The 24,867-nt window shown below is 42.0% G+C and overlaps 1 protein-coding gene across 2 annotated transcripts; it reads right to left on the bottom strand.

Moving 5' to 3' along the window:
• LOC306922380 (PRELI domain-containing protein 1, mitochondrial-like) lies at nt 1–24,703 on the bottom strand. Of its 2 annotated transcripts, none has more exons than XM_079499937.1 (6): nt 24,569–24,703; nt 22,642–22,747; nt 21,278–21,503; nt 17,843–17,956; nt 9,723–9,801; nt 1–2,084 (listed from the first exon to the last, which is right to left on the bottom strand). In XM_079499937.1, the coding sequence occupies exons 1-6, from the start codon at nt 24,600–24,602 to the stop codon at nt 1,942–1,944; spliced, it is 702 nt and encodes a 233-aa protein (XP_079356063.1). In that variant the 5' UTR covers nt 24,603–24,703; the 3' UTR covers nt 1–1,941. The 2 variants fall into 2 exon arrangements, with proteins under 2 accessions (XP_079356063.1, XP_079356064.1); XM_079499938.1 differs by having other exon boundaries at nt 22,539–22,747; nt 24,569–24,612.
• Nucleotides 24,704–24,867: the final 164 nt, after the last annotated feature.

Raw genomic sequence — 24,867 nt, 5'->3', positions numbered from 1 at the left:
TATCATTCGTTTTTCAAAAAAAGCTATTCACATTAAAAACCCTGAATAATTGATAATTACTTATTTTCCAATTTCTCTTTGTTCACTGGATCAAAAATGGAAAATAATTGAAAAGAAGAAAGAAAGAAAAGTTAATGTTCAGTCATATTCCATTGTGATTATTTTCATCTAACAGGTGTGACCCAGAAGTAGGGAGAGGTTGCTAGTTATGCAACAGCTGTATTGTTTTTCCTTTTATTTTTCTGGTGCGGTGGTCATATTGTGTATGTATTCCAGTTAAAAGATATAATATAGGCTGTACAGAATCACTGCAGGACTATACACATATGGGTTTAGGATTGGTTATTTTGAAAGGGGCGATGTGCTTATAATTGTATGAAATTAAATTAGACATAACAGGTTCTCATTAATCAATGCACAGATCCGACTGCAGAAATCATCTCAAAATCGATATGAAACACTCGTGTCTCATCCAACACAAGTAAGTGGGACAACACAGGGCTCCACCGTGTCCTGTGTGCGCATTTACGCATCGAGTTCCTGCTCTGGGGTTCGCCTGTGTGGAAACCACAGCCCCATCGATGACCTCCACCTTAACTGTAGCTCCAGGTCCGAAGCTACAGCGAAGGGTGACTGCACAGATGGGGCTATGCTACCATTAGTCCTACGTGAGGGGGTAACCTTTGTCACGGAGTAGGCTCCATGAATCACACCAAAATGTTCTTTAATGAACATCACGGAATGACTGAACGCTCATTTGATAAATACGCATTATTAGCCTATGTTCTAATCTAAAGCGCCTCGGCCGTAGACGCCATTTGCTTCTTTGCGGGTGCTTTAAGGATTAAATCCACCTTTATATTTGTGCAGTGATTCTGCAAAAATAACCTATACTTTTAGTTTACCCAACTTGAACTAAAACCATGCATAAGACCACAACATCAAAAAGAAACTAGTTGGCAGAAAACAATACAACTGTCACAGCTACAATTAACCGTTTATTTATTTATTTCCTTTTTTGGTTCAGAGGCATCAGAGCACAACATTTAAAATTGGAAAACAAGTCATACTTTTGGTTCATGTTAGTTTTGTAAACAGATTCTTTTTTAAAAAACAAATTAACAAACGATACATGGATTTTCATTCTGTGATATGCTGAAATGATGGTTATGCCACAATGCAGTTAAGGCATTGGACAGGAATGTCTGAACAGAAAGTCACAGAAAGTCATCTGAAGGTTGGATGACTTTCTGTGAGAATTCCTTTTTGTGCGCTCACTGCTTTGATTGTTGAAGCTCTGAAACAGGCATTGCTGGCCTAGCACTACTAAGTGATTCATTTGAATATTTGGATAATTACACATTAGGACAATATGAGGTAAACTATACCACTCCTAACCCCACACTGCAGACCTAAAGGCCTATTCATAGTCCAGTCTTCGTTGAAGAGGTGACCACCGAAACAGTGGTTATAAAACAGAGCTATGTTGTGTGAGCGGTGACCACCGCAGTGTGACGTCATGTTGTAGTTTTCGGTGGTCACCTCTTCACCGAAAACTGGACTATGAATAGGCTTTAAGAGTATTAAGATGCACATTCGCATAATAAATTAAACGTATAAAAGTGTCAAAGTGTTGCTGGTGAAAGGCCAGAAAGCTTACAGAAAGACGCAGCAGGTGGCACAAAACGGTTCAGTACCTGAGACTAAATTACAGCTTCCAGAGAGTACAGCAAGAGAGAGAGAGAGAGAGAAAAACAGAAGCAACTGATCCAAACTCAAGAGGCTGGTTGAGAAGAGCTGCAATGCAGATGAGACAGATGTGAGGAGCGCCCCATCCTGCCAGATTCCAGTCATGCCAAGTCCAGCAGCAACAGTCATTGCTGTGTGTGTGTCTAAACATGGCCTATAGTCCTTTGGTGCAGGTGGCAGGGCCCCTGTCTGTCAGACATACTGCTGGGGTTTCTGTGGGGCTGTGGCTGCTGTAGCTAGTGTCTTGGCCTTCCCTGTTGCAACCAGCGCTGCTTCCTTGGCCTTCCCCGATGCGTCCTTCACAGTGTCCCTGAGCAACCGCTGGGGCGCCTCTCCTAGTTCCACAGAGCATGGTGGGGAGTAGGGGTGAACAGAGAGGAGGGGAGGAGGGGGGAGGGGGGAACTAAATTAGTGACATAATCTGGTTAGAGATAGACTATAAAAGAACAAGAGCTAATTCTTTGGGAGTAAACAAAAAAATGTCCAAAAAGGAAATGCAACAGAGAGCGTTCCCAAAAAGAAAGTAGGCATGCAAAACTTCAGGCCTACAATTCAAGATGTACGACGTTGCATGACTGTGGGGGGAAGAAATACATAACAGAACACTACCCCATGCAGCCAAAGTGTTTAAATTAGGTTATTTGTTAATAAGATAAGATATTGAGTTTAGATTATGTTGTCTCATTGCTGCATGGCACTCTTGTTGGGTGGACATATCATATCACACAGTATCATGGTAAACTAAAAACAAGCACAAATAGCAAATACGTTGAAGGCCACAGCGCAGTTGCGTGGCCATTCAGCATTATGCATAACAACAGAACTTGCACAGGCACCATTGTAGTTTGTCCTGAATTTGACATTGTACTGTAAACCCACGGCTTCCTGGCCGGCGTCGTGGGAAAAAAGCCACAGGTATGGTTGTTGACAAGATCACTGTGGAACTTGTGATTATGAAATGCCATGTCTCATAGATCTCAATTCAGTCAGTAGTAAGGACACACACACACACACACACACACACACACACACACACACACACACACACACACACACACACACACACACACACACACACACACACACGCACACGCACACGCACACGCACACGCACACGCACACGCACACGCGCACACACGCGTGTGAGACCACACAATGAACCATCCACCCTGAGTGTATGAGAACAATACTCTAATCAGTGTCTCCACACAACACAACAGCAAAGAGCTGCATTCCGCTGTAGTATGAGACACACACAGAGTGAGAGAGAGAGAAGACAGAACAGTCTAGACTCTAGAGAGAGAGCATGATGGAAAGACATCGGTTGGAGAAAAAAAGACAGGATACGAAGCATACAGAGTGACAAAGGGTAGAGAGAGACAAGACAACAGTAGCCTGGGCCCTGGGACCAGACAAATCTGCCGGTGCAAAAACAGAGTTTGCCTTCAGTGATATATATAGTCTGGCCACGCAACAGAACTAGGGGTGCAATTGTTAATCGAAGTGTCAAACTACTCGGTTTAATCAATTAAAAGAATATCGATAATCAATTTAAATAAAAAGTACAATGGACTCGGACATAATGAAAAAACTATATTAACTACCCAATGTATTGCGTAGTTAACTACACCTGATCTACGGTTATGGACATGTATACTGTACCTCTCTAATAAAGTAAAATTCTTGAAAAAAGAGAAAGAAAGAAAGAAAGAACTGTCCCCTGGGCTAGGAAACTTCACCCTAACCCTAACCCAATGTAAAGCTTGATTCATAAGACTTAAGTTCAATGGAATTATCTTCATGTCTTGGTTCTGTTTTCTGCAACTTTCTAGGTCTTAAGAGGGTAACTAAACATGTTGTCTTTTCTGGTATACGGTCACTTTATAAAATTAAATCTCAGCAGTTGATTTGGATTTCTCTCAAACCTTGTGCTAAGGCAATGTTTGGTTTCTGGGAAACAGACAGAGGTAGTGTCCTAGGACATATTTATCTTGGTTCAAATCAGGATATTAGAAACCAAGATTCCACTTTACAACCATTTTTCATATCCTGACTTCTTTCTGCGTCTAATCTCTCGTTCTCTTCCATGCTCTCCTTCTAACCACTTTTCAACTCTGCCTCTCTGTCTTGGCGTGAACCCTTAGTGACACAGAAAGACAGACAGAAAGGTAGACATACACACAGAGAGGCATAAGCAGAGAAACAAGAACGAGGAAGAAAAAGAGACAGTGAGAAACATCTGAACTCTCAGACCGTCAGACTACACAGGGCTCTGAAGTGTTCCCAGGCTCCCTGAAGTGCACACCCCCACCCTCCCAACTGGAACATAACAACACAACTCCTCACTATAGCCTCTTTGAGCTCCTCATGACCTCCCTCTCCCCTCCTATTAGGCCGTGAGCCAGGACCCCAAATCTGGGGTCATCTGTACCGATGGGGTGAATAAGTCTCATAGTGATTTTTGGGAAGGTTTACATCCCTAGTGCTAGGAAAAATGTGATAGCATTGCATCTGTGGTAGCTTTCTGTGTGTTATCACTCCATTTATAACCACATGCCAAAACTCAATTTTCAAAATCCGAATGGAACATTCTACTTCAAACTGATGGTTCTCTCCTATTATTGATCATATATCTTTGAAGAATGGTTGGGATACAGCTCATACTATATATTTCTCTGAAAAGTTGTTAAAATTAGCACATCTAGAAATGTTATCTATTACAGGAGAGACAACATATAGGGACTATATATTACATGAGACGTACTTCTGTTTTCATGAAAGATGCAGCACAAAGGTTCCCGGATCTGTAAATAACTGTAAATATTTAAAACCATCTTAGAACATAAATTCTAATGAAATGTTTTATGAAATTCAATAAACTAAATATAGTGTAAGTGTACAGTGTAAGTAATGCATAAGATAACTTTCCGTTCACCATTACATCACCTTTTAGTCCATTTGACACTTCTATCTGTTCAATACCAAACCTAATAATGCTGTTTCATATTACGTTTTTGTTGTTTATTTGTATTTGGGGACAATTTTAGCTTGGTTGCCCAAACTTTGGTAATTGGCATAATCAAAAAAGGCCTTTATATCAGGTCAATCTCACATGTTAAAGGTCTGGTCAATGAAACAGAAACAACTATTTATATTTCTATAACAACTTATACTTATACATTTGTAATAATAGCATAAGAAAATATGATAATATTTATCTTTTGCAACTACATTCAATATCTGTAAGCTTCAACTCATAATCAGGAACATAAAATCAACCTACCACATCCCCCTAGCCCTCCTGATTGGCAGCAATATCTTACCCAAATCCTGATCTACCTCATTGTCAAAAGTATATCCTCTTTATTATCAACATCACTTCTCATTTGTAGCTTCAACATCTCATCAGGTGTCAGGTCACCCTTAGCAAAATGTGGATCTCCCATCCAAATTGTGTGACATCACCTGAACTTTCAAATTGAGCTTGGTGGTCTGCCACATTCCACTTGTATATGAGTACAACTGTCGTGGTACAACAGCAGCAACAGATTGTTACATTGTGACACCCAACTCACCCAGCACATCAGGGTAGTCTGGGAAGTTCCCTGCCAGCAAAGTATTTTGTGCTCTGATCTTGCCTTTGCACATGGATATGAGGTTGCACAGGACTGTCCCATTGAAGGTCGTTAATGTCATGGCAATTATGTTTATGCACTGTCAAATAGGTCTACATCTATTCTATGGTAACATATAGCTGTATAGTCATATTATCCTGCTCATTACTGTGCACAAATGTATACATCTTTGTGTTTGAGCACAAATGCATTTTGAGAACCCCCACATTTTCAGTAAAGCGTGCACGCTGTGCGGCCCCCCACACACCATCATTCTACAGTTCAATCTAGTTGAATACCCCTGCTGTAGGTTACAACAACAAACAGCTGCATATCAATGGTAAGGTGAATACTGTGCATGTCAACCAGTGACCATACTGTATCTGCTGCATGCTTGGACACACCTGCTTATGAGACAGACATTGACCTGACCTTTAGCACATAAGATTGACCTACTTATAAGAAATTGATTTTATGTGACAGTTATTCTGTTCATTTTGTAATTGTATTGTTTTTACATAATGCAGTACAATAGAACATCACTTTGGGTGTGGTATGGACACCATTTTGGATTTGGCAATACATAATTAACTAGTGATGGGAGATTAATCGGCAAACACATCGGTATCGGACGATTTGAGTTGTTTTTAGATTAATCGGCATCGGTTTGATTAATCAGACCGATTACGTTTTTCAATAAACTTTCCCCTACTCCTTTTTCGAACATAGTAACTGCGAGAGTGAGGTCTAGCCAACACCAACTCAGGATTCCTGGATCGCTGCCCTCCACAATGTCCTATCCAACATCAGGTTATTGAGCTCTGCAGTGTTGTTAGCCAAGCTGTCGCGCCGCAGCATGTCTACATAGGTGGTACGCTTCTTTCCCCCCCTTGGCTTTGCCCTGGGTTTGGCTCCCATAGTCAATTTACTTGCCTCAAGTTCTGGGTACCTGACGCAGTGCCCTGCCAGCCTCATCCTTCTCTCTCTGACTTTGTCCGTGACCCGTGGTAGGTCCCCATAGAAGAGGTCCACATTTCTGATGTGACACCTAGTGCCATTCGTAGCATTCTTGTGTAGACTCCATCCAGGGATTTTTCCTGTTGTACTGTGAGGGTCCATGTCTCGACAGTATCTATGAACAGCCGCCTCTTAAGGTCTTCTCCCATGTCTGATTTCCACACTCTCCTCATCCTGTGCAAGGCTTTCCAGGCAAGTGCTCTCCGAACCTTCAGATCCTTTTCAGTTGAGGCAGTCCAGGCCCCGAGGTACTTGAAGTCCTCGACTCGCTCGAGCACCGTCCCGTCTGCAGTGGCAATGGTTTTGTCCTCTGTGTTGACTGTCATTACCTTTGTTTTCTTGGTATTGAGCTTGAGGCCGAACTTGGACCTTGGCTCGAGTCTGGCTGTAGCTTGACTCTATCATCTGGACCAACTTTTCTGGAACTCCGTAGGCACGTAGAATACTCATGAGTTTCCCCCGGTGGATGGTGTCGAAAGCCTTTTGGAAGTCAATGAATGTGATCACCGCTGACAGGTTGCGCTCCCATACCCCTTCCAATATCCTCCTCAGTGCCAGTATCTGCCCGACTTTCGAACATAAACATAAGTTAAGGATTATGAAAGATCATTATTATTATTATTTTTGGACGTTTATTTCCTTTGTCTTTTCTCATTTATAGTTTAACATGTTTGGAATAAATACAAAAATGAAAAAAATAAAATGAAATTAATGAATCGGTCTGTCTTTACAGATAAACAAGCCCAAAGTAACAGTTTGAACAGATCTACAAGCTCACAATATTATAAAGGTATTTAAGTTAGAGTGACTTGCCTAAGCCTGCAGTGCAGACACCCTGTTACATGGATTTTTCAGAATGGACAAAATGATAATCTTTCAATACAGAATGAGATCGACATTGGTAATATTGGTTATCGGCCATAACAGCAATTAATTATATCGGATATCGATATCGGCCAAAATGTCTCATCGGCACATCCCTATAATTAACTGATCACTTTCACTGATTCAGCCACATTCCTTTAGTCCTAAACCCCCAAATAATGATGAATTAGTATTAGTTATAGCCATGTTAAGCTCCTGGCAGCCATATTGGACGCCATCTTGAAAATGACGCCTTTCCAGAACATATATTTTCCTATATTTTCAGTATATTCTTAAGCATGCCTAGAGGTACCAGAACCAATTGGAAAAACCTTTTCTATCATTTTTGGGGGGTGTATTACTATTTTTTTTCATATTGATCCATGCAATTTTCGCCTAGTGTTATAAAATAAAATGCATGATAGCACTCATAAAGCTACCACGGGTGCAATGCTATCACATATTTTCTAACTCTAGACATGTATACCTTCACAAAAATCACTATGAGCCTTATTCAGCCAGATGGTACAGACCAACCCCCCTGGCTCACGGACTATATGGGGTACGTTCTCCTTTCTCCACCTCTGTCTCCGACTCTCTGCTGGAGATGCAGACGGGAAGGAGATCAGAGAGAGTGCGAGCATCTACAAGCATGAACAGACCAACGGATTTGTGATTGCACACGCACACACATGATTGGGTGTATACGTATCTTGCATGGAGGCAAACAGCGCGCGCACACACGCATGCACGCACGCGCTCCGTCTCTTGAGGCTGTGTTCAATGTGCATGACCCGTGTGCAAGTCATTTTGAATCAAAGCCTTTAGCTGTGGATTCCAACAGCGGCGGTGGTCTACTCACTATCACCTGCAGTATACTGTTGAATATTTGTAGGTGATTTCATTGTTTTGCATCAGCCTTGCTCCAACACCTTTATAGCCAGATGACAGCAAACTCCCTGAAGTAGTGGTACGGACTATCAACTGACAAAACTATTCTCAGGTGATGTGTGGAAGGGTGGTGTGCTGCAAGATTAATCGTAGCATGTTGTGTCCATTGGGGTGTGTGTACAGTGTGTGTGTGTGTGTGTTCCCGGGCATATGTCATGCATAGTCCAAGGGATTGACTTCAAATATCCTCATCCTCACTTCTAGTGGTGCCGTTTTATGATTTTGATAGCCTATAAGATTTAAATTGTACTTGTTTTGGATGAATACAAATAAAATAAATAAAAATGCTTACTTTCCATTTCTTATAGAGAGTGCTGAATATAACCTCCGTTGCAAATAAAAGTCAGTGATACATTCTGTTCTGCAAGAGTCATCAGAAATGAATACCCGTTTTATGATTTTCAAAGCTTAAAATGTTAATTGCCAGTCAAAGCCACACAAGAGAGAGAGGGAACTAAGAACTAAATTCGGACAAAACTGGGAGAGTTCTACAGAGTTGAGAGCACTACCTTTGCTACATGGGGTACTGTACCAGGCATGCGCATGCCTCATATAGCTCTAGACACTGTGGTAAAGATGGTATGTACAGTATGTACTTACTAAGATACTCACCACCACTGTGAGTCTCAGGCCCAGTCCTGCCATCCCAGCAACAGACAGGTTGCGGGGCAGAATCATAATATGGAAGAATGAATTGTGGCTGACTGCTGAATGTATACAGTATGCAGAGTGATAGGCCTATTGTGATACCCTAAAGTAAACTGTGCCAAAAGTAAAGGTTGTTCATGCACTAATGTTTCAGTGCATATTTCCGCCAATTAAGCCATCTAGAAACCAAGTCAGCTCATCACTTTTGTGTAGACATGACACACCACCTGAACAACATGACGGGGGAAGCATAGCGGCTCTTCACATGATTAAAACCCACCAGGTTCTTGTCTGAAGTAAGTAGAACGTCTTTACACAAGGCCATCTCTTAGAAACAAAAAAGTCTAACTCAAGCCTTCTTGAATCATCACTGCTTCTGCTGCATGCAACACCGAGAAAGAAGAGATAAAGGCAGAGAGAGCGATGCAATCATAGCTTGATTAATATCCATGCATTATGGAGGAGGCATTTTGTTTGTATAGCGACTTGAGCGGGGCGTGGAAGGTGGGGGGGCTTGATGTTGAGTGGTGATTGGCTTGGTGTGTGTATGCCATTTCACATTTTCTACTCTGATTTCCACCCGTTCATCGCAATCAGTCCTGGAGGAGTGTTGAGAGGCTTCAACTCACCCCATGGGCAACAAGCCTGGTGAAACTTTTGATTATTAATTCACAAAACAACTAAATTAGGGAAATGAACGGATGGAAAATATGACGCAAAGCTATGTCCCGGCCTAAATAAGCAACCTCTCTTTCCGTGAGTTTTTATCGTTCCCCTACTCGGCCACGGTTAAAAATAACCTGTGACCGTTTCCCCTTTTCTCTCCCAACAGTACTTTCCCTCTCTCTTGTCCTCCTGATGCTGGTGCATTTTACATACCGTGTAAGTTGGACAGGGCAAACTCCAGGCCTTTCATGGACTTTGCCTGGTTGCTCTTGAAGCGGGCCAATCCAAACTCCTGGCGGGACAGGAAAGAAAACGGTCTTTAAAAGTCATATTAATCTATCTAAACTAATTTAATCTTCAATGTTTTTTCTGGCCAAGGAGGACCCCTTAGCTGAGAGACATGAAAACAGGGACCCCTACTGCATTGTATACAATTGTGTTGAACATTAAACCTTTTCATTGATTTTAGAGATAGCTTCATTGACTATATCATCAGTGTTGTGAAAATTCAGGTTTCAGATGGCGGTATTGTGGAATCATCTGTTCCCAGCACTGACCCGTCAGTAAGGCCTAGGCCACTGTATGGAATAATTGTCTTCCTGATGACACCAGACAACATTCAAAACTTAATTCATTTTCAAGATAAATTCATTAGCTCAAGATGTTTTTTATGGTCTTGTGTGATAAAACAAATTGATAATAACTCAAAACACTTTTCTTTTCTTGGTGAAATTCCCCTTTAAAGTGGCTCCACATCAAGAAGAAGAAAAAAAAGAAACGCAATATAGCTTTGCTTACATGGTTCTTTCTTCCTCCTCCCTAGAGGCATTCTGTCAACCCTGGCATGTTCCACAACAACTAATAATAATAGACTTGACATATAATAGGCCTGTCTCCATTTCCTCTTTCCCCTCAAATCTTCGCGACGTTCCCGTTCTTTATTTTGGCGTTTTGTGCACGCAGGCATCCAATCTCTCTCCTGTGCATGCTAGTGCTTGACCTACCAATCATCACATTGACTGGAGGCTTGGAAATACTTTTCAGCATGCAGGCCTCCTATAAAAGCTTCTTGTTATGTAGGTCACTAGAATTTCGCGGGCCTTCGGCCCGCTCATCCCAGAGTTGCGTTGCCCCGCGTTGCGATACAGAAGTCCACAGATACAGAAGTCCACAGTGACACGCGTTTTATGCAGCTGTTTTGTGTTGCAGCGCGTGCACGCGCGCGCGTGTAGTGTTGTTGTTCTTATCCATAACAATAAATGGATCAAATATGCTCTATATTAGTTATGTATAGATTTAAAGCAGTGGCTGTCAAAGGTGTGTTCCAGGGACCCTCATGGTTCCTTGAGGGGGTTCCAAATGGACCCATTATAGGTCTGTAACTCTGAGAGTGTAGAAATGGAACCAAGTGGACCCTACAGGTCTGTAACTCTGAGAGTGTACAAATGGAACCAAATGGACTGTTTTATAACGTTTAACTGTGATACTGTACAAATGGAATCAAATGGGACTGTTATGGGTCCATTTGGTTTTACTCTGAGTTATGGGGGTCCTTGAAATTAAAAAGGTTGAGAACCTGTATGCAATGGCTTATGTCCAGGCCCGAACGGAATACGCGGCCGCGGTGTTCCGACGAAAACTCCGCGGAATTAGCGCGGAATCTGAACACCGTCATGTTTTAGTTAACTTTAACCACTATCCAGGGCAGCGGGGGTTAACATGAACACACGCCCCCTCCCCCCATTGTCTGTGTGAGTGACTGACTATTAAATGTCGTGTTGTTGTTGTAGCCTAGCTGCTAATGTTGGACCAAACAGGAGAAAAGTAATTTAAATCAACTAAAATATGTCGAAAGCCCGCTATACGCCAGAGGAGCTGAAGCGTCGACATTTAGCGACCCGAATCACAGCGAGAGACAGGGCAAATGAATTTGCCAATGACTTTTATGCGGACGGTGGAGTGCTGTACTGTAAAGTTTGCCATCATTCCGTGAATTACATAAGGAAACAGACGATTGTCGAGCATCTCAACTCCTTAAAGCACAAAAGCAGGAAGGCGAGTGGTTTGGGTGAGTAGCATTTTATATTATTTACTAGCTATTAAGTTAACATGCTCCGACAGCTGAGAGAGAGAAAGTGTGTGTGTGTGTGTGTGTGTGTGTGTGTGTGTGTGTGTGTGGTGGGTGGGGGACGGGGACTCACTGGAGAGAGAGCCGATCTATGGAGAGAACGTGTGTGTGTGTGTGTGTGTGTGTGTTGGGTGGGGGGGACGGGAGAGAGAGCAATCTATGGAGAGAACTTGTGTGTGTGTGTGTTCGACTGTCACCCTCAGATAAGCCATGTGATGGTGAGTGTAATACTGTTGAAGACCCCTCCCTGTTTTATACTAGGCCTATTGAGTGTAGCAGTGATGGACCTGGTTACAAAAGTATTTTCATTTTGTTAAGTTTTGTTACATTAGTCTAGCAGCTAGAATGATTATGCTGAATGAGAAGTTTGGTTCATGTGGGCACGTGTTAGTACTATTGCCAATAGACAATAATGTGTTTTAGTATTATAATTGTAAATAAAGTAAAGCTGTATTATGCTAAAAGGGAGGTATGCAGTGCTGTATTGTGACATTGTGAGCAGTCCAGCACTCAATTGTACAATATTGTACTAAATAAAATATTGTACAAATGAGTGAAAATATCTGCCTGAAAGGCAGATATTTGCGAGGGGCTTGTATATAAGCCTTATACAGCCTTACAGTATGTTTGCATTATTATTTTATAATTCTGTACAATGCTACTGTGTGTATATATATATATATAATTATTCTTTATTTTTTTTACTAATATAATTTTTCTTTATTTTCCAGTACAATCTAGGACTCAAACCCTGGCTGCCTGCCTTTCCAAGACGCCATCTGCTGCTGAGAGGAAGGAGTTTGTGCTGGACTTCACTAAGGCTCTGGTTGAGGCAGATATCCCCATTGAGAAAGCCCCCAAGCTGTCTGCTTTTCTGCAGAAGTACTGCAAACAGGGAGGATCCGTTCCAGCTCCGTCCCACCTCCGCTCAGACTACCTGCCAGAGCTGTTCCCTCAGTATGTGGAGGACATCAAGGGTGCAGTGGAGGGAAAGGCCATCTATGTTTTATTAGATGAGACAACAGATGCCTGTGGTCGCTGTGTCCTCGGAATTCTTCTCCAGCCTGTTGGCGAGCCATCTCTGGCAGCAGACATTGTGTTCCTTGAGAAAGTCAACTTCAACACGGTGTCCCAGGCAGTCATCTTTTGCCTCAACAGTTACAGAATCGACTTCAGTGACGTGTGGGCTTTTGTGACAGACTCAGCAAGCTACATGAAGAAAGCCTTCAACGCCATTCTTCATGGCCTGTTCCCCAACTCCATACACATCACATGTTTGGCTCATCTCCTTAACTTGGTGCTGGAGGTCTTCCCAGACACCTTTGAGGACCTAAACAGGGTGTGTGCTCTTGTGAAGAGAGTCTTCTGCAAGGCGCCTCAACGTCGCCTAGAGCTCCGAGCCTATATGCAGGCGCAGGGCATCGTCCCTGTCATGCCAGTGTTAGCAGTTGTGACCAGATGGGGCTCCTGGATTGAAGCTGTCAAGTACCTTGCAGGGTACCTGGACATTTTATATGACTTCATACCCTCTCTACCACTGTCTACCAAGGTCGTCCGGGACCTGCGAGAGCTGCTAGAAGAGAAGAAAAATACTCTAAAGGCCCATGCGGTGTTCATTGCTGAGCACAGCACCGAGATCATGACCACCCTCACCAACCTGCAGGAGACATCCAAACCATCTGCTGCTAATATCCATGATCAGCTGGACAACCTCTACCTGCTGTTTGAATACGGCTGCAGCGCGGTGGCTGAAGACTGGCGTGATGGGACCAGAGAGCAGCTGAGGGGTCTAGATGACGATGAGCGTGATGCCTGCTGTGAGCTCTTCCAGAAGACCATGGCTAACTGCTCTACAAAGCTGCAGGCAGTAATGGAGAGACACCCCAGCATGCAGCTCTTCAAAGCCCTCCCAGTGTTTGACCCATCAAAGGTAGCTGGTCTAAGAAAGAACCTTCACGACTATGTCCAGGTGGCCCCTGCCCTTACCCATGTGTCAGCTGAGGAATGGCACCGCTACATCCACATGGACAAGAGTGATGCTGCTGATGTCAGTCCTGTGGAGTGGTGGGCAGCCAGGGAGGACAGGATGCCCAATCTGTCCACAATAGCAGCACTGTACCTCCATCACCCCACTACCTCAGTGGATGTTGAGAGACTTTTCTCACACTACACTATGCTGCTTACACAGTACAGACGGAGCCTGACTGAAAACAACGTTAAGATGATGCTGATTGTCAAGTTCAACTGTCGGCAGCAGAACCCCCACGCACTGTCTGACTGACTGCCACAGGCTAGCTTACTGGCTGGCTGACTGACTGACTGAAATTGACTGACTGACTGGCTGCTTGGCTGACTGACTTGACTGAAAGCCACTGACTGACTGACTGGCTGAAAGCCACTGACTGACTGAAAGCCACTGACTGACTGACTGGCTGAAAGCCACTGACTGACTGAAAGCCACTGACTGACTGAAAGCCACTGACTGACTGACTGGCTGAAAGCCACTTACTGAATGATTATTTAAATGTTGTATTTGTAATTTATTTGTTGCATGTTTTTATTGGTAGAATCTTCGTTCGTTCGTTCGTTCGTTCCTTCCTTCCTTCCTTCCTTCCTTCCTTCCTTCCTTCCTTCCTTCCTTCCTTCCTTCCTTCCTTCCTTCCTTCCTTCCTTCCTTCCTTCCTTCCTTCCTTCCTTCCTTCCTTCCCTCCCTCCCTCCCTCCCTCCCTTCCTTCCTTCCTTCCTTCCTTCCTTCCTTCGAAATCCAGCAGCATATTCTGGGGAGAACAATAGCCAACAATAACAGATCTCCAAGTTCACATGTCACAATGTACTGTATACCATTGTTATTTAAAAATTGTTATTTAAAATGTATGTATTTATTACATTATTTATTGAATACGTTCCCGTTCCTGCCTTTCAGTGACACGTTTAGATTGTATTACATACTGGTATTTATTTAATGTATTTAAATGTTCAGAACTGAAATAAAAAAATGACAAAGTCAATGGTTTGACCAAGGGGTCTTACTTTATGGTACTTTAAGGCTTATTTAGCATGTTTATGGTTGTTATTTTTGCTCCAAACACATTGATTATAGTACTGGATAACTGTCTAACACCTTAAAAGAAGAAAAAAACACCCCGCAGAATCCCGCAGATTTTCCTCCGAAATCACCGCAGAAAACCAGAAAAAAACCCGCAGATTCCGTTTGGCCTTACTTATGTCTTGTAAAAAGAGAGAGCAGCCTATTCTCCAAACCATCATATCTTATGCTTTGCTAGGTTGTACAAATTAATATAGGGTCAATATAATGTGCAGGACTCACGTGTGTGCTCTCTGTCTCTCTCGCTCTCTTCTCTCTCCTCCGTCTCGGTGGTGTGTGGGGGGGGGGGGGGGGGGGGGGGATTAGTTGCGCTGCCTGCGACAGTGCTATACTTCTCCAGCAGCGGTGCAGAACCGAGAGAGTGACACATTCGTGTGGATGTAAACTGCGCAAGTTGTAGCTTGAAAGTTCGGATTGTGTAGTCGCACCGGTGGTACAAAGTGAATGTTACAACTCGCACGGTGATGTTGTAAGGCGCAAATGCGAGTACCTAGTCGCACTGTCGAGCCCTGTGTAGTGTAGTGGCATTTGCGCTGCATCGCGAGGCGAGCCAAATTCCCCCCCGCGCACGCACGCACGCACACAGACACACACACACACACACTGTACGTAGCTGTGTGTTGTTGCAGCGCGCGCGTGTGCGTGTAGTGTTGTTGTTGTTGTTGTACCACGCCAGGTTTGCACAGTGCGCTCAGTGCGATATTTCCGAACGTGGGCGTTGTGTGTGTGTGTGGGTGGGTGTGTGTGTGTGTGTGGCTGGCTGTGTTTTGTTGCGTGGGGATCGCCATGTGAGGGGGCTAGCCAATAAGGGCCCTGTGTTGCATGTGGAGAATGGTGTAGGTTAGTGTGTGTGGTGTAGCCGAACGGGGTGTTGAGAACATGAGGGGGATGTAGCACAGCAATCGGTGACCCCTACATTAAGCTGTGTTGCTCCCAAGATGCAGTGCAAATGCGTGTTGTAGCAACCGTAGCCAATGGGAAAACAGGATGCAGTGTTGCCAGGTCCGCGAATTGTAAGCGAGTTGTAAGTAGCGTGTTGAATGGCATTTTTTCTGGGCTAGTTTTCATAGACCTGGCAACAAATTAGGCGGGGGTGTCGGTGCTTGTGGCGTGTTTGTGTTTGTTATTGATATTGATGTTGTTTGTGAGTGTGGACGGGAGGCGGCTGTAGTGGCAGTGCAATGACAGTTTTTACGCGGGTGTTGTTGATTGTGGGCGTGCGGCGCGACATGAGGAGATAGCCGTGGATCGACGCGGAGGGTAAGGCTGTGTCGTGTTAGTGTGTTGTTGCAGTGTGTGTTGCAGCGTGTTGCAGCGTGTCAGTGACGTAGTAGCTGGTGCCTTTTGTTCCTGTGCGTGCTTTTGGGGACATGTTTTCAATTGTAATATAGGATAAGGAGCAGTGGTGGCAACTAAATACTTTTATTTTTATTTATTTTTAGATTTGTTTTTGGCTTTTCTGCCTTTATTGATAGTATCAAGTAAAGATGGACAGGACAGAGGGAGAGCGAGAAGGGGAGAGACCCAGAGACATGCAGCAAAGGTCGTCATGAACGGGACTCGAACATGCAACGCCCCTGTGTATGGAGGTGACATACTTTTAAACTCTGGCATAAGTAAAAACCTGCTGTTTTCTTTTTCTTTTCATCACTGGAGTTGATCGCAAGAGAGCATTCTGTCCAGCACCCACTACTTCTTTGACTTGATTTTCCAGGCAACAACTCAAAAGTGTGCCGACCACTCAGAACCTGCCTCTATTTAGAATGACCTGATTTTGGAAAAACAAATATACAAGTCCTCAGTTGAACTTTGAAAACACTGGAGAGCAGAGGGAGTGATGCAGGGAGGGATGTCTAAAGCTCTATTCGTGTTGGCAGGTCCACCAGAAATAAGTCATACAACAAAAAACAAGTAGAGCATCTGAATGAGCTCAGATCACACTTTTTGGGTGAATTGTAAAGAAAATAAGTGTATTAATCCATTAAGACCTGGAACGCATCTGTGTCACTTTAGCTTTTAACCATCATTCTGGGGGTCCTTGACATGAAAAAGTTTGAGAATCACTGTTGTAGAAACAAAGGTTTTTCAGAAAACTGTTTTAGAAGACATTTGTAGAATCAGGTCCTCAGGTCTTAATGGTGTATGTTTAAGATGAATGAGTGTCGCGCCTGTCACAGACATGCGCAAAGCAAGTTTTATTTTATTTTTTTAATATATAATCTGGGGACCCCCCTAAATAATATGGACACCCCCCCGAGGGGTGAGAACCCCTGGATTAAGGTATCTACTAGATAGGTAACCAGCGATCACACAGAGACGATTCACTAAAGTAGCTATAGGCCTGCAGACCACATAGGGCTTAATAGAAGACAGCATGTGCACAACAAGGCGATCAAACATTATAATACATTAATGGATTCATGGCATGCAGACATCAAGTTCTCACTCTTGGCAAATGAGAAACTCCTGCCGTGTGGGTCAGTTTCCTGAGACCAAAGGCAGACATTCAGACCCTAATGAGATTCGGATCTCTGTACTTAAAGCAGTATTATGTAACTATTTCTTAACCCATTAAGACCTGAGGCCGATTCTACAAATGCCCTAAAGCAGTAGTTTTCACACTTTCAAGATTAAAAAAATATATAGCAAAATAGCAGATGTATAAACTTGCATATGTGCTATTTTTGAATAGCCAATGCAAATATCTAAAATTTGACACCCATTAAAACTGGGGTTTTAATGGGTGTCAAACTTTAGATTTTTGCTTTTGGTTAAGTGAATAAGATGTAATTTTGTACAATCTGTATGGCAGACTATATTAATACAATATGAATTTTGGGGTGGTCATTTTGGTCTCCCTGCTCTTCTACTGAGACATTATATCCTGTGACTGTATTGCCAGGACCTTTGACACAAAATGTCTATTAGCTCAGTGGTAAAACATTGAGCACTTGTGCAGGACACCCAGATTCAAATCCAGGGTAGAACAGGAAAGTTACATAGTGCAGCTTTAAGTGATCCAAAGATGATAATGTAAAACAAGGGTTCTTATACCGTACTTATTATGCTTATACTGTTAGAGTTATTGTTTCAATGTACCTGGATGGGTCTGGAGAAGCCGTAGACACTGGAGGAGATCCAGGCTTCTCGTCTGAGATGAGTGGAGGAGGGCTGATCCTCTGACTGCTGGAATACACAGCGTTCTTCCACTGACTGGAGGAATGAGAGATATGAGAGGACGAGAATACCAGAGAGGCAGACAGACAGACAGACAGACAAATGGAGGAGAGGTGGGAGAAAGGCAGGGGTGTTACTGTGGAGTGGTACATCGCTCAACTAGTGATACGTCACTATCTTATAATGGTCTTTTTTGTGTACCGTATATTTCCAAATAGTAGACCTACCGCAAATACCCGCCCACTACCTATTAACCGCAGAGGTCCGACACCATTTTGCACATAAAACACCTCGTCCAAATAAACACCCCGGTCCGTTTAAACTCTGGGGCTATAATTTGCTTTTTCTTCAGCTTCATTTATATTTTGTTGAATGATGGTGTCCTGTGCCGAAAATAGAAGATCTACAAGCTCATAACGTGCCGTGCAGGACTCACCCATATCTCAAAAATACATTTAGGTTGTAGACACTGTGAGATTAACTCGGGCCATACTCTCAACCCATTTTTACAATTCAAAATTCTCTGTAATCTGTGTAGTGTCTTACAAATCATGTTTTTTATATGCCTCTATGAAACTATATGGAGAAAGCGGCAGACGTCGGGTAATAATGTCCACTAAAAGTACGGTCTTTCTCCCCATGCCTCAGGCCTGGTGGAGACAAAAAAGTATGGTGGCGGTGGCTCAGGGGTAGAGTAGCTGGATGGTAACCGCAAGGTTGCCAGTTCGAACCCGGGCTCCCCCAGAGTTAGTGTCGAAGTGTCGTCGGTGTATGAATGTGTGTGTGAATGGGTGAATGTAATGCACCATTTACCATTTACGGTAATTAAAATACTAATAATAAAATTTATCCCCATGCCTCAGGCCTGGTGGAGACAAAAAGTACGGTAATTAAAAAATCATACTCGTGTGAAGTGAGGGGTGCTCTTATCATCATACATCAGCCAATCAAATCATCACATTCCATGCTACAAACACACCGGCACACAAAGCTGTGCATAGGAAAAAACATGGCCCCCTCATGCATTAGAAGGCCAAAAATACCAATATCAGTCACCAAGGAGTCCAGGACAGGTGTTTGGAAAAGTATCTGAAAATAAGCAATTATTATACTGTATTTTTCCATCCTTATATATATTACTACTATTGAACTTTCTAATCTAAGCCATACAAGCACATGGCAAATAGAATTGAATGTAAGGAATTTAGCACATTACTTGGTTATTTTACAGTAGGAAAAAAGGACAATTAAATTGAGGACATTGTTTTTAAAAGTCATGGCATCAGGCATCTATGACGACGTGGTCCTATCTTACAAAACAGTTGCCTCAATACATAAAATCTACCATCCATCTCCACTCCAAATTACATAAAATGGTAAACTCGTGATCAGCCACTGAAGACTCTTATTTGATGCTGTGAGTATAAATAAAATGGTAACAAATGAGCTAGTCATGTGAGAGATCTTTGGCCAGCTATTACATGGAGCCCTTTAAGTCACCAATATTCACCAATATTCACAATAGATGTAACCACCTCAACCTGAATAAACTGGCCCATTTCAAAAATACATTTCATTCCGTTTGAAAGGGGTGGTATAACCTGTTTGATGGATACAAATGTCATGTATAACTTCCTTCTGATTACTTTCTAGCTATATCTATATACCTACAGTATATCCATGTTTGCCTAGGTTTATTCTTTCACAAATCTATACCGTTTGTAGCATATTGTGAGTCTCAGCTCATTTTAAGTGTTACATTTTTAATACTTCTTAAAAATATTGACACTCCTGGAAGGGATGACCTTCCTCTAACACGCATAGAGTGTCGTATGGTCGACTTTGCCTTGTTGCTCGCTAGGCGTGCCATTCTGCTCAAATGGAAGGATGCTGCCCCGCCCGTGCTCCGTCAGTGGCTTCATGATATAATGTCCTGTCTCGAGTTGGAGATGTTAAGGTTTTCAATTGCCGGCTCTGAGAAAAAGTTTTACAAGACCTGGGGCCCGTTTATGACATTCTACCACAACACACAAACTGCATAGTGTGCCGTGCCTATGCCTCGGCCAACGCCAAACCATAACAGAAACAAAATCTGCTCTGCTATGAAAAATCTGCATTTTATTTTATTTTTATTTTTTGTAATATGTATGCATGTATTTTGTGTATGTGTGTGTGTATATATATATATATATTACTTTATTTCCTCCAGACTGTTTTTCCGACTATCCTTGGGATTGTGGGTGGGGGGAGGGTGGGATAGGGGATTGAGTTTTATTTTTATATTGTATATGTCTGTTTAATACTTGCCCCTGGGCTACTGTTACAAAAACCTGAATAAAAAGATTTTGAAAATAAAAATATTGACACTCAATGCAGTACTGCAATGTGCAATGACAGCTAACTGATAATTAATTCGTTGACTAATAGTAAAAAGAAAATGTTATTAAGTGGATCGGGACAAATGGAATGTATGCACGCAAAGTCATTCAATCATGTCTGAAGTGACCACGGCTAGTAAGCGTGAGAAGAATGTAGAATAACTGCTGCATATATAGTAAAAATCACACCTGTGTGAAGTGAGGGGCATCATTATCATCAGCTGTATATGTGATTGGTTAGCCGATTTGCTCGTCTACATATGACTTAAATATTCCCTTCATTGTCAATGGCATTTAATGTTTGTGTTGCCACAAATGTATCATATTTGACGGACATATGACCTAATTTCTCCTTTCCTCATTGTCAATGCATTAACACCTGAGGCCGATTCTACAAATGCCGTCTAAACCTGTAATTCTTTCAATATTATTCAACAATGTTAAAAAATAGCAGGCTGCAGTGCGGCCTGAGGTGACGCGCTGTGAGCTTATTATCTGCTATTTTTGCCCAGCTTTGTGTGTCTGTTTGTACCACAGAATGTGATGATTTGATTGGCTGAGCATGGAATGTGATGATGTATGATGATGTATACATGTATAAGAGCGTCCCTCACTTCAAATAAGTGTGATTTGCCTCCTATACACAGGTTTAATGTTTGTTTTTAGTTTAATGTTTGTTTTGTAAACGCCATCGACAGTGAAGGGAAGATTTTGGTCATAATGTGCCTCATTACGTCATATCATGTCTCTTTATTGTTAACCCATTTGGATTGTAGGATGTGTGGAAACGTCATAACTAATCCAACCGACGCATTTTCATTGATATCAAACGAGAGAAAAATAAAAATATCAAAAACAAAAATATCCATGAATTCAAGTCTCCATGGGGTGAGTAATCGATAGGAAAAAATGGGTTAAATACCAGGTGTAAAAGGGCCCTGTGAGGATTATTTTGACCCGACTGAGGCCGAACGCTCACCATGAGTGTGGTGTGGTTGAGGTTCCAGGTGTAAGTGGTCATGCTCCTGTTGACTGGATCCACAATGGAGTCCTCCACGATGTAGACACAGCGGGACATGTTGGAGGGGAACACAGCCTCAGCCCAGCGGGGCAGCCGGTTGGTCTTTGTCAGGAGGCGTCTGGAGAGGAGATGCTGGTCGGCAGTCACCTCCCGATACACCACGTCCTCCGTTAGAACATGAGTGCTAACACACACACACACACACACACTTTAATAATTTATTTATATCCACATAAGATATACAATACAAGGACACAAATATTTACAAGGTGCTGTACAGAGTGCAATCAGCAAATCCTGGACAAATACCCACACACCCTTCAGGGGTACAAGTAACAGCGTCTTCGCTTCGACACACACACACACACACACACACACACACACACACACACACACACACACACACACACACACACACACACACACACACACACACACACACACACACACACACACACACACACACACACACACACACACACACACACACACACACACACACACACACACACACACACACACACACACAGTTAAATTATTCAATCCCTAATAGAGAACCAAAGTTTGACATCAACGCCGCTAGAAGCTGCAATCCCCCTGGGTCACACAGAGTTTGTTTTTCTATTGAAATTACCACACAGTCATCTTAGATCGCGTCATATAAGAACTGACTGTGTTCCCAAAAATAAAATAAACAATTAAGTCATATAAATAAAAAAACCAATATAATAATACAGGTATGCATCTATGTATGTATAAGTTTTATATCCAGAGAGAACGTTTCCACACTGATCTATTGCTTTTTACTTACTGACATAAATACATTGTTGCTGTCAGGCAGAAACCCTGTGTCACTTGATTTAACTTTTTACGTTTTTTTTGTATACGAATGCCCTATTCAATCATATAAGAGTGTCATGCAAAAGTAGCGAAAATAGCTGATCTACAAGTTAGCATCGCAATATGTTGCGTAACTTGTGAGCTTGTAGGAAGTGGCTCATTCTGTCAATGGGTTTTATAAATAATGAACTAATGAAAAGTATAGTTTGTCACTAAATAAATAATAACTATACTGGATGGATCCATTTTTTTTCCATTTCCAGAAAATGTTACATGTTGGACATACAGTAACAAGGTTTCCGCCCGACAGCAACTATTTTCAATGTGTGATAGTAGTGTATGTGATTCATTATAAAAACACATGAAAACAGTTCTGTACCTGAACGGGTTGGGGTATCTCTGCCAGAAAGCAGAGACAACATGGTCCCATGTGTTCCTGATGTCTGTGCTGTTAGAGAAATACTTGACCATTTTTCTCTCACCGGTGTGTAGAGTGGTCTGATTGCTGAGTGGTGATGGATCTTTCTATCTCTAAGCAACACAATGTACTGTCCAGTGCTGACTCCATCCAAACCTCTGGCACATACCCTACAACAGACACATCAAGTGGTTTAGGGGTGAAACAGTTCAACAAACATCATGTAACACAAAAAATATATGTCATTCAATAAAATAAGCAATTAGTATTTAGTCATTTGACTCATTTATATCTATTTTGGCTCATAAAAATGAGTTTGTAGATCTGCCATTTTCACCCATTGTGTGACAAAGTGTACAATACCGCTTAAGTGGTTCATCCGATTCATTGGTATAGAAAAACATTTAATCCTAGAACACAGAACATGGGTGATTTTCACCCGGATGATTATATTTTTGTAATTGTCATAATGTTGCTGATGTCTGAGGTGGATGGGTCTTTCAGTACCTTCATGATGCCCAGTGACAGTAGGGTTGTTTCCCTGCCCACATCCCTGTTTTTATCTACAGGCAGGTGGTCGGGTGAATTTCACCTGTGTTTAGTGATAGAGTAATATCCCATACACCCACAATGGGATTTATTTTCCATGGACCATTCTCGCATGTCCCAGGAATGGGTGGACCAAAGGGGAAGTTCCCAGCTTTTTTTAGGGATATTTTTTAAATAATACCCAAGTTTTTCCACCGATTTTGATATTTTATAATAGGGCTGCCCCATGATATCTATTTAGTTTTTTTGGTGAACAGTCGATGAAATATTAAAGAACCTCAAGTTGTCATGTATTGCTGTACTTCAATATATTTTGATGAGAAATATTTAACAAAAATAGCAGTGTTTGATGTCAACTGACAAAATTCATGTTTAGTGTTCCAGGGCTAAAAAATATAAAATAACATGCTTCTCAACTATTTTATCAATTGAAAAAGTAATCAATGAAATAATCAACATTTGCAGTCCTAAATGAAACGAACACGTTGCAGATAGAAAGAGGATAATTCCAGCTTTTCGTACAGCTGCAATGTTGGTGAAATTAAAACGCTGTAGGCCTATATACAATCCGATCCAGTTTGGTTGAATTGATTGATTGATTGCAAACTTTATTAAGTTTGTAGAATAAGCACAGGATAGAAGTTCAATACAAGGTCTGCTAAGAGGATTAAACAAAAACAAACCAAGAAAGCACTAAGGCTTGTTTCTATTAAAAGAAAAGGAAAACATATACAGTACAGTAAAGGGTAGCTCTGGTCTATAGCTAAAGGCATTAGAGCATGGACCAAAGCTAAGTAAAGGGTATAGTAGGGTGAGTGGATGACTTGACTTTTTTACTGGGGCCAGTTTCGAATCGCAGTCACCCGTATAAGTGCTTTAAGGAGAGTAGGGATCATGTAGGGATCATGTAGGGATTCACATTCCTTTACGACTGATCGTAGGGCGTTCCACATTTTTGTGGCATAATGGGGCTGTCAATGGTCGGTGTTGCAACTAGATTCAACATATAGCCTCCTGTGTGTCATGTGTGTGTGTGAACCAACTTCCAGTGACAATGATATATGTCACCTTGAGCCTCGGTCCATATAGTCCATGAACAGCTTAATGTTCCTCTGTCCTCGCAAGGCTCGCATAGTCGCATATAGTCTTATTTCCTGGCAACCGTTAGACTATCTAAATAACTTCTAGAAAATCGTCCCTTTATAAATACTGCAATTATTTAACAGCATGCTTATTTTCGTTATTGAATTGATTCAACGACACTTGTTTCATACGTGATCGTATGTTATATTAATGCCAGGCTGCCAGCTGAGCTAAACTTCCTCGATGCATATGGTACGTCTAAAAGCTGTGCACTGCTACAGAGACAGAGACAATGCACAGAATCCTACTGATCTATCATCTGAAGAACACACAGAGTTGTAGTAGGAAGAATATATTACCTGAATTTCTACGGAAACATTTAAGAAGTAGCATGAGTAGTAGTAGTAGTAGACATTTGGCTAATTGTATCCGTTACGTTATAGTTACATTACATGTGACAGGAGACGGAAATTCCGTCATGAATAGAAACCACGCCCATCTGTTATAGACCCGCTACAGTACACAGTAATTATATTTATAATAATAAATAATAACAATAGACATAGTGTGTTTTGGGGTGAGCCTTCTGGTTTCCTTATTGATAATAATTTGCCTTTCCAGTAATAATCTGGATGCTGCTTTAAAGTTATTGAAATTA

The sequence above is a fragment of the Electrona antarctica genome, assembly GCF_951216825.1.
Source record: "Electrona antarctica genome assembly, chromosome: 4".
Classification (NCBI taxonomy): Eukaryota; Metazoa; Chordata; class Actinopteri; order Myctophiformes; family Myctophidae; genus Electrona; species Electrona antarctica.
This window is presented reverse-complemented; position numbering and strand designations above follow the sequence as displayed.